At 32.0% G+C, this 14,956-nt stretch overlaps 1 protein-coding gene across 1 annotated transcript; it reads left to right on the top strand.

Moving 5' to 3' along the window:
• The first annotated feature begins 6,100 nt into the window (after positions 1-6,100).
• Positions 6,101-12,708, top strand: LOC134279168 (uncharacterized). The gene is made up of 9 exons (XM_062761522.1): positions 6,101-6,248; positions 7,975-8,090; positions 8,319-8,453; positions 8,907-9,201; positions 9,433-9,498; positions 10,189-10,254; positions 11,549-11,617; positions 12,118-12,325; positions 12,501-12,708. The coding sequence occupies exons 1-9, from the start codon at positions 6,101-6,103 to the stop codon at positions 12,649-12,651; spliced, it is 1,254 nt and encodes a 417-aa protein (XP_062617506.1). The 3' UTR covers positions 12,652-12,708.
• Positions 12,709-14,956: the final 2,248 nt, after the last annotated feature.

Here is a 14,956-nt window from a genome sequence, read left to right as displayed (position 1 = left end):
TGGATATGCATTCGATATTAAGTCGTATCGTTTCATAAGTTAAAAACATATGATCATTCAAACATTAATTTGTATATAATATACAAAATAAATCTGAAATAAAATGCCAATATTAATATACTGTAAACGTATTACATTAAGCGGTGTATTCTATTTAGCGATTTTGGTGGAAAGCAGAGTCCGCTAATTCAAGTCCATCGCTAAATGTCTTGTATATTAACTTTTATAACTAGCAAACTCAGACAGCTCTAAACCAAATCTACGCTAACTTATTGAAAATTGAATTTCCGCCAAATATCGTCACGCCAAATGTAATACATTTCCAGTATATTCTTTGAATGTTTTGATGGAAAAATACAATGTCATCTTATTTTGAAAATCATAAATTCACCTTTATATTCATGTTGCAATATGATTTTATTACCTGCGTGTGGTGGTTTTCTCTTCTAAAGGACTTGACATGTACTTGTATGTTCTGCCAATATACAGTTTTATAGCTGATACAGGTAACTTTCACATAAATTAATGTCACAAAAATATAAATAAATCGTTTAAAGTCAACATAATGAATGGTTTATAACCAATAAAATATATATCTTCTTCATATCTCACGTACGACTTGCTTATAATACAGATTGTTAGGTGATTATTTTAAGCTGAATTGAGTAGCTGCATGGCGCAGTGGTTAGAGCGTCTGCTCTAGAGTTACGAAGTAAGGAGTTGTTCCTTACATCACGGGTTCGAATGCCACTTTGGGACGTCAAGATTGATCTTTCAGATGAGACCGCACATACCCAAGTGTGTTGCAATAGGTGCTGGCACCTAAATGATCCCTCACTGCTCAATGACTGTAAGTCATGACAGAGTATATCTGGCAAGTGGTGGCGCATCCATATGAGTAAAAATATATCTCGAGAAGGGCGTTAGACAACGATCAATCAATCAAACTGAGTTGCTTACAAAAAAGCGTAAACAAGAACAAGATTTAATAGTAACTTGGTAGTGCAATAATAGTTCTACGCAATGATTCTTGAATTCTTTAATTGGGTCAAATGCCGACTGACGTTTTTCATACAATTTGTTAGTCCACTATTTATACACTGAATTTACGACAGATTTTCCCGTTTTTTCTATATCATGACAAGGAGAATATATCGAATGTGACCGTTAGACAGGGAATGCTCACTCCATGGCATCTGACCCAACCTCCGATAATATTAAATTCGTGTTTGCTCTGCATCTATTTTTTATTGTTTTATAGACTTTTGATCTTGAATACTGTTTGTTATCTTCATATGTTTCATTTAAAAATTCTAATTAATAAATACTTACAAATTAGCAATGACAAAATACTCAACAAAGATAGCCAAAACTTTTTGTTAATGCTTGTGTATTAATTATATAGATATACCGTTAAACTAATTAATCAGGAGCAGACCAAAACAACGGCCTCCTTAAATCAGTTTTGGGACTACGTGAAATGCAGAAATGAGCATTCATGGGAACGGGTTACACCTGTTGTGTGCTAATTGTCATGAAATGACGGAGAAAAATATGTAAATAAGGGCGTAACAATCAATATGAACAACGTCACTCAGCGCTTTACTTGCATGTGTAATGATAGATTGTATTCGCTTAAAAAATTCTTGTTTCGACCATGGAACTTACAAAATGAGGACTTAAAACAAAACTGTCGATATCCTTGTTTCCTTAATAAGGAAGGATATGGAGACAACAAACAGTATTCAATCTCAAAGTCCATAAAACAATACCAAATGGGAGCAGAGCAAACACGGACCTCCGAAACATCAGAGGTGGGATCAGGTGCAATGGAGGAGTGAGCATCCCCTGCTGACCGTTCACACCTGCCGTGTGCTCCTTGTCATGATCAGGAACTAATGGAAAAATCCGTTGTCAATTCAGTGTATAAGTAATTGACTAACAATTAGATAAAAAAAACGCCAGTCAACATTTGACTCAATGATAAATTGTATTTGATGACAATGTCATTGTATTGACCATAGACCTTACGAAATGATGGCTTTAAATGAGATTTCTGATATTCTTATTCCATCAACTTGCGTGTCAATAATTTACCTAGTTTTAGAAACTGTTCATACGTAGAGCATGTGTATAGAATCAACTAAGAAACGTGTTCTCCGTATGCAGGTGATGAACGTATATTGCTGCATAAGTAATTTAAGGGAAGTTGACGATAGAAAAGTCAAAGTCATCACGTTTATCATATAGCTTTGTTGTTAAATTACCATTAACGTATTTTTCAAGTAAAATATCCAAGTATGAAACAGATGCGTCAGACTCTGTGGTATCTTTTATCTCAAGCTCACCAGGATATATCAATAATTTATTTGTCAATAAATTTCGTACGTAAAATGTAGAGCATGTTGAATAAGTTGAGAGACATAAACCCTGTATGCGGGTTATAAGAAGATGTTAACATTGTTGAATACCGAGAAAAACCATTTTGTCGTCAGAGATCAAAATTCAGCCAATTGGGAAACATAAGCTCTAAATAACCACACTATGGAACGCCATCACTGCCTTATAGCATAAAACTATGCATTCATTATGTCAATCTATCATTACGTGATGTGAACATATCTTTACGTTATGTCAATTTTTTATGGGGTGATGTAAAACTATCTTTACATCATGTCAATGCTGCATTACATGAAGTAAACACATTCTTCCATTATGTCCGCACTTTACAACTTGAAGTCCAAAGTTCATTATGTGAATTGAAAATATGTTTACATTGTGTTAAAACTATTACGTGAAGTGGATGTTTCTTTATATTATTTCATTTCTTTAATATGTGAGGTCAAAATTGGATTACGTCAAGTTAATTTCGTTTTACTTGTGTTCTATGATTAAATTTATCATTACGTTAAGACAAAGTCATTCCCTTTTGTGAGTGTATATTTCTATTATACTTAAGCATTATTACGTGATGTTAATGTATCTTTATTTTATGCCGAGGTCATCACAATGTGAGGTGAAAACATCTTACCTTTATGTCAGTGCTTTATTACGTGATGTAAAAAGGTTTATAACATAATGTGTACATATATTATGGAGACAGTCCCGGCGTTCCATATTATACCAACACTTTATTACATTATGTCAAAACTCCATTCCGTGATGTGGATATATAAATACGTTATGTCAACTCTTTCTTATGTGATTTAAAACTATCTTTACATTGTGTTAATTCTTTATCATGTTGATTGCAAATGCTCATTACGTGCTTTAAAATACATTTACATTATGTCAAAGTTGATAACCTTGTTTTCACGACTGGGAAGGGGGGGGGGGGGGTCCTGAAAACTTAGGACGAATTACAGACACGTTATATGAGGGGGGGGGGGGTCTGGCTTCCTCTTTTTTTCCGACATAACTTTATCATAGAAAATGTTCATTGAAATTCTGCCCCACTTTTTGCTGAAGTATATGGGTAATGTGGTATATTTGTTTATTTATTTAGAATATATATCATAAGTTATATATTTATTTGGAAATTTATTTAGGACTGATCAAAGTTTGACCCCCCCCCCCTTTCACCCGACAAATGATTTTCGAGTTTGGACATTTTTTTTTTTTTGCGTTTTCTTGTACGTGATTTTTTTCTGGCTGACAAACCTCCCCCAACATTCAAAAACGAAGCAACGTCACTGGAATGAGTCATTTTTCAACCATTCCAGGACTAGAATTCTGAAATCTACCAGTCCCTCACTTAAATCAATTGACCATGCCTCAGTAAACATAGGCACATATCAGTGGCGATCTAGGGTTCTTGAAAAGAATAGCTATAAGGGGGGCGGTATGGTGTCTAAGTTGGGGACCAGGGGGTGAAAGCCTGGAGGCTCTCAGGCTTAAGTTTTCTTTATATAAAACGTTTCAACTTATTTCAGTTATACTTTATGTGAAACTAATGCAATGTCCTACAAAGTTAAACCAATTGATTAATTTCATGCATATTTTGGTCATTAAAGATGGGAGGGCGAGATTCCCCTCTCTCCCCACCCACCCACCCACTCACCAGTGCACGTATGAAATACGATGTGTTTACACTTTTTTTAAAGGAGGGTTAAAGACTGATAAAAAGTTTTGTAGTTAGATCAGAAGTTTCGGACTTTTCAAAATAATTCAAAATAAAAAGGAAAATATTGCTGCATGACACATTCAATTTGATTTGCGATAATTATGAGATTTAACGGCCATTGAATTTCGACGTTAAAAAAAAAACAATCGTCAATAAAGTTTCCACGGGAACATGATCCTATTTATAAATTTTAACCTGGTATTTAATTAAGAATTAATTAAGTCTTGTGTATAATTTAATATTTGATTTGTTTAATTTAAATTATTTGCATGTTTAACATATGTGCATGTAATATTGAAAACACAAAACGAACTTTTAGGCATAACCTAAACCTTACGTCAAACAATAAAGAGTTAAAATATTCTAAGATATACTGACAAGAGGCTAAGCATTTTAGACACAATGTAAAGATACAATGGCATAACATAATAATGATTTGTCAAAAAGTAAGGGAAAATTGACATCATGTAATAGATTCCCGTCGTCATGTAGCATACTGATGACACAATATAGTAAAGAATTGGCCACATGTGACAATTTTTTACATCATGTAATGAAATTCTGACATCGTGTTATTGCGACTTGATATTGAATTAAAGATAAATTCACATCATGTAATGAACTACTTAACCAAATAGTAGAGAGTGCACATAATGTAATAATGAGTTGAAATTATATAAAAACATTTTTACACCACATAAAATTGTTTTGACTTAATGTCATAAAGAGCTGATATAATGCAATGGAAGATTGGCGCAATGTAAATGAAGTGCGAGTTAATAACACAAAGACTTAACGTAATGTAATGGAAAGTTGACATAACGCAACAGTGGTGTGTGTAAATGTCATAAAGAGTTGACATAATGTAATGGAAGGTTGACACAATGCAATAGTGGTGTGGGTTAATGTCATAAAGAGTTGACATAATATAATAGAAGGTTGACACAATGCAATAGTAGTGTGGGTTAATGTCATAAAGAGTTGACATAATATAATAGAAGGTTGACACAATGCAATAGTGGTGTGGGTTAATGTCATAAAGAGTTGACATAATATAATAGAAGGTTGACACAATGCAATAGTAGTGTGGGATAATGTCTTAAAGAGTTAACATAATATAATGTAAGGTTCACACAATGCAATAGTAGTGGTAAATGTCATAAAGAGTTGACATAATGTATTTGGAAGGTTGACACAATGCAGTAGTAGTGTGGGTTAATGTCATAAAGAGTTGACATAATGTAATAGAAGGTTGACACAACGCAATAGTAGTGTGAGTTAATGTCATAAAGAGTTGACATAATGTAATGGAAGGTTGACACAATGTAATAGTAGTGTGAGTAAATGTCATATAGAATTGACATTATGTAATGGAAGGTTCACGCAATGTAATTGTTGTGTTCTGCTATAAGGCAGTGACGGCGTTCCATACCACACGATACAACTCATCATGGATAGTATCTTCCTAAACTTGAAACTCATCAGAAATATGCATATCTTCATGTCTTAAAGGCATAGTAACAATCGATATTCTCGATTAAACAAGTAAAACAAAGCATTTTAAAATGCACGGGTATTTTGATAGGATTACATAAGCACAAAACAAATGCATTAGTTAAAAGAGTAATCTGATTCCCTTGAAAAATAAAAGGTCGTTTAACCTTCAAATATTCTAACGCAGATAGAAATACAAATTCGATTCATGCGATTGCATTTTTTTCATACCATTTCTTAGGCCTGTTTTATTTGATTGCATGACTATGGATATTTCCATCTGACTGATCGATACATAGGGCTTCCGGTGGATATGATTGGTCAACGGGGGATGCTTTATCCTCCTAAGCACTGGATCCCACTTCTTAAATCTCCAGGAGTCCATATTTTATCCCCCTTCACATAGCTGTTTTGTTGAGAATCATTACCTTGTACATTTGAACTCCTTTAGATAAAAGACATGCCGAACATTAGCTTGATGTAATGAAGCATATGAAAGGAAGTGAAGCAGCAAAGCGGAACCGACTGAAGGACAGTAAGAAAGGACAGAGGAACAGACAATTGAGCAGGACACATGATCTTCTACTGCAGGAGATTTGTCATGACTTTCTACATTGCAACATTTACCATCGTAAGTTCGTCTCAAATGAGTTCAAATGTTTAACTCTCCCCTGCTTTATACATTAAAAATGATACACTGTAAAAAAAAAAAAAAAAAAAAAAAAAAAAAAAAAAAACAAACAAAAAAAAAAAAAAAACAAAAAAAAAAAACAAAAAACAATGGAGCCCTCAGAGCTAGAGCTCACAACGAGGCAACTAATGATTTTCAATCTTTTTTAGGGAGTTCCATATGGATAAAGAACAAGATCTGCCTTGAAGCCTGAGAGCTTTTGAATTAATAAGTCAGAATGCATGATCTGTTTTATTTTGAAAACTTCAGGCAAAGGCATTCTTTTGTATTTGTTTTACGTTTATTGTTCTGATTTTTTTTAAAATATATAACATTTCACAGAATATTATTTATTATTTGAAACAGAAACTTGAAATTATTTCTCGCTTTTTTGGAAATTGCTTTTGATAGATCCATGTACAATAAGAACTCAGTCTAATGTGTGTTTTTTAAAAATTGTTTTATATGTGAATTTTGATATTTCTTACTACCTCATTCTGAATCAGTAGAGTTTTTCTGGATATTTATAATCATGACTATTCATACAAATCGTTAAGAAATGCTTTATGAGTTAAAATTTGCAAGTTCATTAAAAAAAATTCCTTTTTTATCATTTTATGCGTTCATTTATTCCTTTTTCTAAGCCTTTTTGAATTGATTAAATAAATAATTTGCCAAGTATTCACATAATATACATGTATATGAATAAATTGTTACATTTCTCTGGAGTTTTTAAACTAAGTTTTTGAAATTTTTAAAAGTTTATAGGTATTTGTGTTTTCCGTTTGTATTTTTACACTTCATGTCAAATATTTGTACTACACACAAACATGCAATGGAATTACACTTCCCTTAATGTTGTGCTCTGTTCACAGATTTGTAACTCTGTATTTGTAATTTGTAATTGTAATGATCCACTTAAGAAGTTTTTGGACTCAAAGCTAACATTTGTAATGTTGCTTCAAATTTGAAAAAGGATTTTTTTGAAAAGGAGATTTTACAAAAGTATTTTCTACATTGAACAGATACAATGACTAATCTTACACAATGTTTATATTTTTGAATGTTAAGGAAGAAATCACTCTTGCAGTATTTTGTTTGATATTTCTTACGGAATTAAAATGAAAAATAAGCACTTTGCCTATATTCTTTTCATAGAAAGCGTAATATTGATTAAGGTAACAAAAAAAAAAAAAAAGAAATGTTACATGGTTTTAAAAAATATGCTTGTTTTGGCTGTTATACTTTCTTATTTATGGCCAAGTATATGCATCTGAATAACCGTACCAGATGAAAATCATGTTCTTCATTCCTATTCATGTTATCATACTCTTTTATACCTTTGAAATTATAAGTGTTAAGCAGGAGATGTTTAATATTTCTAGGAACCTGACCCTATCTCAGGTTTCTCCAAGTGTACATGATTTTGTCATATTAACCAATCATTATTTTATTGGGTTTATGAGATTGTCCTTATCTTCATATTGTAAATATTGAAATATAATTTTCAAGTGTCAGTAAGAATTTAAACATTTGAGAGTACAAAATATTGCTCAAGTGCTCTATAATTAGAAGTCTTAGTATAGTTCTTTTGTTTAAAGCTCAATACAAGATATTAACAACGAACAATGATTTGTGTAACATATATACAACAGAAAATCAAAATGATATCCTTGTAGTTATGCAGTGACCAAGAAAAAGATAGCTGAACAACAGCTGCAGAAAGTGGTGGACACAATAAATCAGACACGACGTGGAACCAAAAACGTCCACTTCTTTATCATGACGAAATGGGAAAACAACGTAAGACGTTATTCAGATTTAAAAAATACAGATTTAAGGTAGCATAAAATAAAAAAAAATGGAATACAAGAAAAACAAATACTTTACAAAATGAAAACATAAATGTGCAAAAAATATATCATTATACCTATAAACATTAAGATATCATCTACATGTATTCTTGAGTCAAAATATAGTATTAGAACATGCATGAATGGTCTAAGGCAATTTTTTCTTGGTATAAAATAGACGAGCTTTGATGTCGTCATTGAAATTTTCACTGAGAAGAAATTATCGGACAGAAAGAAATACTGGGAGGACGAGGGATACGAATCGCCGGAAGTGTCCGACATCTACGAAATTAAGTCAGAAGAAATATTTAAGGTGCAGAGGTTTCTTTTATTCATACCTTCGTTTCCCAGACACGAAGTATATAAAAACTCTGCTATGAATGCATGATTAATGACGTTTTATAATGATATTTATACTGACATTAATGCTTTTCAAAAGTGCTGCAAGCATATTATGACAGATTTTTTGGTATCTCAAATGCATTGATTTGATGCATGTTTGAGCATTTTTTAAAATAGATATAATGAATGTTCTAATTTTGTTTTTCAAAAATTTAAATGCAAGTGTTTTTTTCCTTCAGAATAATAAAAAACTGATATAAAAATGAATTTTTCAGAATAACTCGTTATCAATTAACTATTTTCTTGCATAGTATCAGCTCTCCCTCAACATTTAGAAATGTTGATATTATACCATTTGTTTTTGAATTACCCTTTCAGTAGAAATGAAAGCACCATATTACGTTGTATCATTTATCTTTTTCAGATCGAATTTGGAGGAAATGTCTTCGATGATGAATCAGTGACCGAAAGAATTTTAGAGTTTCACAAGAAACGAAAAATTAACCATATTGTTACCAGAATCATAACAGACGAAGTAGAAGAACCGAAAATTAGAATGCAAATTCACAGAGGTATTACTGTGCCTTATGAGGAAAAGATAATAGTTACGGAGAATATGCTGTTTTGCTTCCAATCACAGAAAATAAAGGCGGAAAAGCGGGAAAAATTAGAATATTCCAGACTCGCTGACATGGGAGTGAATCTAAAGTTTCCATCACGTAAGTACTTCTAAACCGACTCCATATTCTTGAAAATTAAGCTAATTTATCTGCTTGTAAGTGTAAATATAAATTGTATATTGAGTTATATTTTAAAAACCTAAACTACAATTCAAATGTAAATTATTGAAATTATCTAAAAAGAAAAAACCCAATTTAAATGAAATATATGAGCTATTCAAACTGTTATTGAATAAATAAAATGACAGCCATATATTTTGACTTTACAAGCACCTACCCCTGAACCGGAGGTAGTGAAGTCACCATCTTTACACCAGTCTATGGAAATCATAACAGGTATCGCAGCTTTTTTGAATACATTTTTATACCAATATAGTATATTACTCCCTCAAAATCGTAGATTGCTCTTGGTATTAGGAAACGGTAATGCTATATTTCTTACAAATGGGATTATTTTCAAGAATATATTTTGAAACTTAATATTTCATTAGGCAGCAACATAGTTTATCCTACCAGAAATTTTTTAAATAGATATATGATTTCTGTAAAGAAATGATTTAAGTCTACAGGTTTTGGGGACAACTAAAACACTTTTTGATAAATGCTTTTATGTTCTTTTTCACCTTTTCACCGAACATAAAATAATTAGAAAATGAAGTCAAAACACAACAAGTAGGAACAGCTCATCATATAAGTTTTACATAAAAAAAAACTTTTGCTTTTCTTCATTTAACATTACACAATATAGAAAAAAAACATACTGTAAACATCGATATAAAAAAAAACAAGAAAAAACAGGGATGTGCATGTGGGATTCTGTTACATGATCGGCAACGAATTAAACTATCAATGCCTTAATACGTGAATAACTTATTATTCGACCAGTCAGAGATTGGATACACAAATAAAAATCAACAATCAAAAACCTGTTACGTATACTTGTAACGTTTATAAAAATATCTAATAGTTTACAACTTAACTTAAGTTGCTAACTTTTTTCTCTTTTTTTCTGTGTACCTTCCCTAGAACCAGAGGCAGTAGAGCCACTGCCAGTTTCTCCTGCTTCACAACGATCTGTGGAGAGCTTAACAGGTAATAATATTTTTGCTAAATGCATCTTTGATAGTACATTGTCGTGTGTAAAGCGGCGCCATGTGTTTTAAAGACACACTTCCACAATACGGTTATTTTGTACCTTTAGATTATAGTATTATTGGCCATAAGTAAGTAGAGATGGATGGCTATATACTAGTAATCCTATGGGTTCTTTACAGAACGTTTCTCTCTCAAATACACAGCAAGACATTCCATGTGAGCCAACTGACAATTGAATTGTTTAACAAACGAAATGACGTCAGGTTTTCCAATCTTCATTCCTTATTTTTTTTTTAGCAAAAATTCGCTATCACCTACATATATGTTGCTTACTAATAAGTCCCTTACACATACTTACATGTACTTTCCATGCGTGAGCATGTTCTACATTGGATGTATTTTTGAACGGAAATCGACTTCTCACACATAATTTGATGTTACAGGAATTTCATCATCCTCTATATATGGGAGTTACTAAACCATAAGCTTGTTACCAAATGTATCCTACAAGTCGGTTGTCTTTTAACTGCATGTACTTGTTTAATTTGCAAGTGTTAGTTTTCTGTTTTTATACTGGACTGGCACTACGAAATGTTCTGTCTAGTTGATTAATACAAAGTTTTCAAGGCGGCTGCGATTTGGTTACGGGGGAAGCTTTTTACTCCACATGTCCACCTGATCCCACCTTTTAAATTTCTCTGTGTCCATGTTTATGTACTGATTTTTATTTTAACATCGCCATCGATCATTTGTTTGATGTTTTCCTATGTCAACGTAGCTTTGAGATACAAATATATATGGCGATAACAAATAGTAGTCTAGTTTAAGTATCTATTGAACAATTCAAAATATAAGAGATCATGTATTGAAAATTATAATGAAGTCAAATTAAAACCCCACTGACCAAAGTCATTCGTCAGGATGAAAGCACAGATTTTATTCCACGAACATAAGATTTTACAGTACTGTATATTCCTTATTTTTCGCGAGTACTTTTTATCGCGAACTGGGTCTTTAACGTCAAATCGCGAGAATTATAATTCGCGAATGGACGGTTGATCAACAGAATTTACAGGGATTTCAGCACCATAAATATAAAAGCGAATAATATTTTTTCGCGACTGACGCTTCTCGCGAAATTACGCAGGAAAATAATTCCTCGCGTATAATTAGGAATCTACAGTAATCAATGAATTTGCTGTTAAGTCTTAAATGCATGTGTTGTTTAGTAAATATCTATCATGTTCTGATGACTTGAGATTTAGTTTGTTTTATTACATATTTTATTCAGAGTTATCCGAAGAGGCGAAGGAAGAGAACGAGAAATTTAAAAAGGTGGCTGCAAGTGAAAACACTGAAAGTAAGACATTCTTTCCAGAATTTTTTTTGTGTGAAATTTTATCAATGAGCAATTTTTCTAAACAAGAATTTGTAGATGAAAAAGACTGGTCTTATTTAGGACGTTTTAGGATAATGATAGGTCTTGACAGATAAATGTTGATACCAAACACTTTAAGAAGAAGGAGGGTTTTTGTTACAAAGATTTTACGTAACATTTTACCTAAGTCCATTTGTAGAGAACTATCATGAAATGGAATTCCCGGCTTAAATGCTAAAATAAGTAAGGATGCGCTGAAGATAAAATGATAAATATCCATTTTACCTGATGCAATTTTCAAGTGCTTTTGTTCACAGGAAAAACACTTTCTGAATATTACTTTAAAATAATCATTAAAAAATTTAAAATGTTGTAATTTCAAACATACCCATTTTCTTTTCAATCTTTTTTTGTATTCGTAATTTGTTCATATTTAATGCCAATATACGATCTTTGAAAATTTACTTCTTTTTATATTTTAGTTACGTATTCTGTTTTGAACCCTTCCAGTATAAATGCACTCTGTAAATGCTTTACTCTGGACGAGGCTGGTCTATTTGCACTACAGATGGGCCTCCCAATCTCCATAAAGCAGGAACTCTTCGAAGCAGAAAATCCTGCTAAGGAATTGACCTTTAGATTGCTTCGTCTTTGGGGAGGATCTAAGCATAGTAGAGTAAGAATCAGAAAGTAAGTAAAAAATTATGCACTTAATATTTTTATCAAGAAGTTTAGCACATTGCATTTCCATAAAGCAGTAACTCTTCGAATCATAAAACCCTGCTAAAGAATTGACGTACGATTGATTCATGAAGACGAAATTTGCAAATTGCAGTGGTGTTCAGAAGTTTATGTTTTATTGTAGAATCCATAAAGGATTAATGATCATCAACAGAAAAGATCTGGCTGAAATATTTAATAAAGCCTTCAAAGAGGATCTTCCTTTTCCCGATGACAAAATTACCTCGTCAATCTTGAACTACTCAAGAACAGATTCAGAAGGACTCATCTTCTAAACATGTTTAGAGTGTTTCTGCACACTCCTAGTAGAATTAGATGTACCTTCGAGAAGAAGGGAACTTTATTTATACAGTATTATAGCAATTATAAGTATTATTATTAGTATTATTTTTTTTTTACACTTTTTTGTGTTTATACTATTAAATATAACAACAACAAAAAATGCTTGTAAAATTGTTATTTTATGTAACGTTCAATAAAAAATGAATACTATTGCTTCTTTGATTTGTTTTTCTTCATCTTTGATAATTTTGTTATTGGTAAGCCAAATTGTCATCCCCTTTTAATCCTTGTTCTGATAAGAAGAGATAATATCATGCTGAACGTCATTGTCAGATTCGATGTTCGTGTCTGTTTTAAAACTAGAGATACTGTGAGCAATGAGCTCACTAAATGAGACCCCCCACCTCCAATAATGTCCATGTGTTGTTATATATTGTTTACGGTAATGTGTAAAGAGGAATAACTCGTCCCATCAAATGTTGTCCAGAAGCTTCTATATGTCACGTCATAGGTAAATATACAAGAAACATATATTGACGCAAGCGTCAAAAATCGGCCGCAAACCAAATAATTGTTCCTTTTATGAAGCAACTAAAGACTGAAATGGTGATCTGTTTTTAAAATATCTTATATTTATCTGTTAATATATATCCGTGACATTAAACGCTTGTGCACGACATTGCATGATTTTCTTAATTATATAATGCATGTTCAGAATTACATGTATAAGCAAAGTACCCCTGGCCCTCTGCGTCAACAAACGGTGGGCCTGTTTAATTAAGAGGCATTTATATTAAAAGTTTAAAACTAAAGTTTAATGTAATCTACAACTAGATATGAAGTGTAGTTTTAATTGTATAAAAACGCAGCAAATATGTGGGACTCCTTGCTCTCTCTTACAGGTAAAAACTATACTCCTATCATGTTGTAAAATTTGAATTTACTAGTGGGAGGTGAATGCATGAATAGGTGAATAAAGTTATCATGTTGTAAATTTTGCATTTACCTCCAACCAGTAAATTCAAAATTTACAACATGATACTCCCTCTAGATCCGCCACTACAAATCTTCTCTTTCAGTTTCTTTGAGTTGTAGCGGGAAAATTCTTGGCACATTGTAAAACGTGCATTATCCTCGTCTGCTAATGGCCACATTTTGTAATATTCTGTAGCCTGCAAGGTCTTTTGATGAACTAACATTTAACCATATTTTTGAAAATGTTAATATATGTACGTGTGTACACGTCATTTTAAAATAAATACGTACAACAAATCCTGTTAAAATTGAGAAAGTAAACTTGGGCAATGTACATAACGTGGTCTGTGCTTTAGACTGTCCTAATTTTCTCCGCACATCAAACATGTCAAAGTTTCTCAATCAGGATTGGATGAAATATTTACCTCATTCTTCATAAGAATTTTTAATTTTATGTTTATTGTGCGTTCTTGTTGAACATTTAGACGCTCTTTTTAATATATACTATTATATTAATGTTAAATAATTTTTATCTAAATTGTTTTAACTCCGCAGAAACGCACAGCGACTTCAAACTTTCATATCATATAACCGACCGCCTCCTGGCGGCCGGTAATAATGGCAATGTCTATGTTTTGTTATGGGAAACCTAAAATACGTATCGAATATAAAAGTAAAATAAGAGGTGCACAATGGCAATATGTAATAAAGATTCTGTGAAAGTTTCATTAAATTTCACTCAGTAGTATAAGAGGAGTTGCGGATAAGAGATAAAGAGTAACAGACGGACGGAAATCCCGATTACTATATACCCTCCCACTTTTCGAGCGGGGGGTATAATAATGTGCAAGTTATTTTCATGAAACTATAAGCTTTTCATAGATCAAGCTACATGAAATATGCCTCCCTCGATTACAATATGATGGATTATTTAAAAGATTCTTGTCTAACGTCATAAGTATAAAACCGCTTGATGTACTCCATGAATTTTAAAACATTAAATGTAAGTCAGCATTATTTTTTCTTTCTAAAGAGCAAACTATAAATCATGAGTTTTCCCTTTTAAATAGTTGTTTATGTGTTATAAGCAATGGACCAGGGAGCACAACCTTGGATTAAAAAAACTTATGTTTTCTACATTTCTTTACATCTTGTTATTCCCCATATTTATTTAATAATTCTACACATATTTTAATTTGTCCAAATTTGTATTTATAACCCAACGTTTAGTATAAACATCATTTTGATGCTGTATATATGAACATTATTTCAAGATGAGTAAAAAGTTTTCAAAGTTAATTGGCAAGACCAGTCAATAGGTAA

This window comes from Saccostrea cucullata, unplaced genomic scaffold (assembly GCF_032062105.1).
Source record: "Saccostrea cucullata isolate Sc308-1 unplaced genomic scaffold, CSIRO_AGI_Scuc_v1 ctg6453, whole genome shotgun sequence".
In the NCBI taxonomy this organism is placed as follows: Eukaryota; Metazoa; Mollusca; class Bivalvia; order Ostreida; family Ostreidae; genus Saccostrea; species Saccostrea cuccullata.
The sequence above is the reverse complement of the archived record's forward strand: the minus strand, read 5'-3'. Positions and strand labels throughout refer to the sequence as shown.

What these genes read in the sequence shown, in the direction of transcription:
- LOC134279168 (XM_062761522.1), top strand. Translation starts at nt 6,101, where the DNA reads ATGAAGCATATGAAAGGAAGTGAAGCAGCAAAGCGGAACCGACTGAAG. An exon ending in ACATTGCAACATTTACCATC is followed by an intron (nt 6,249 to 7,974) that starts GTAAGTTCGTCT and finishes GTAGTTATGCAG; the next exon opens with TGACCAAGAAAAAGATAGCT. An exon ending in ATCTGTGGAGAGCTTAACAG is followed by an intron (nt 10,255 to 11,548) that starts GTAATAATATTT and finishes TATTTTATTCAG; the next exon opens with AGTTATCCGAAGAGGCGAAG.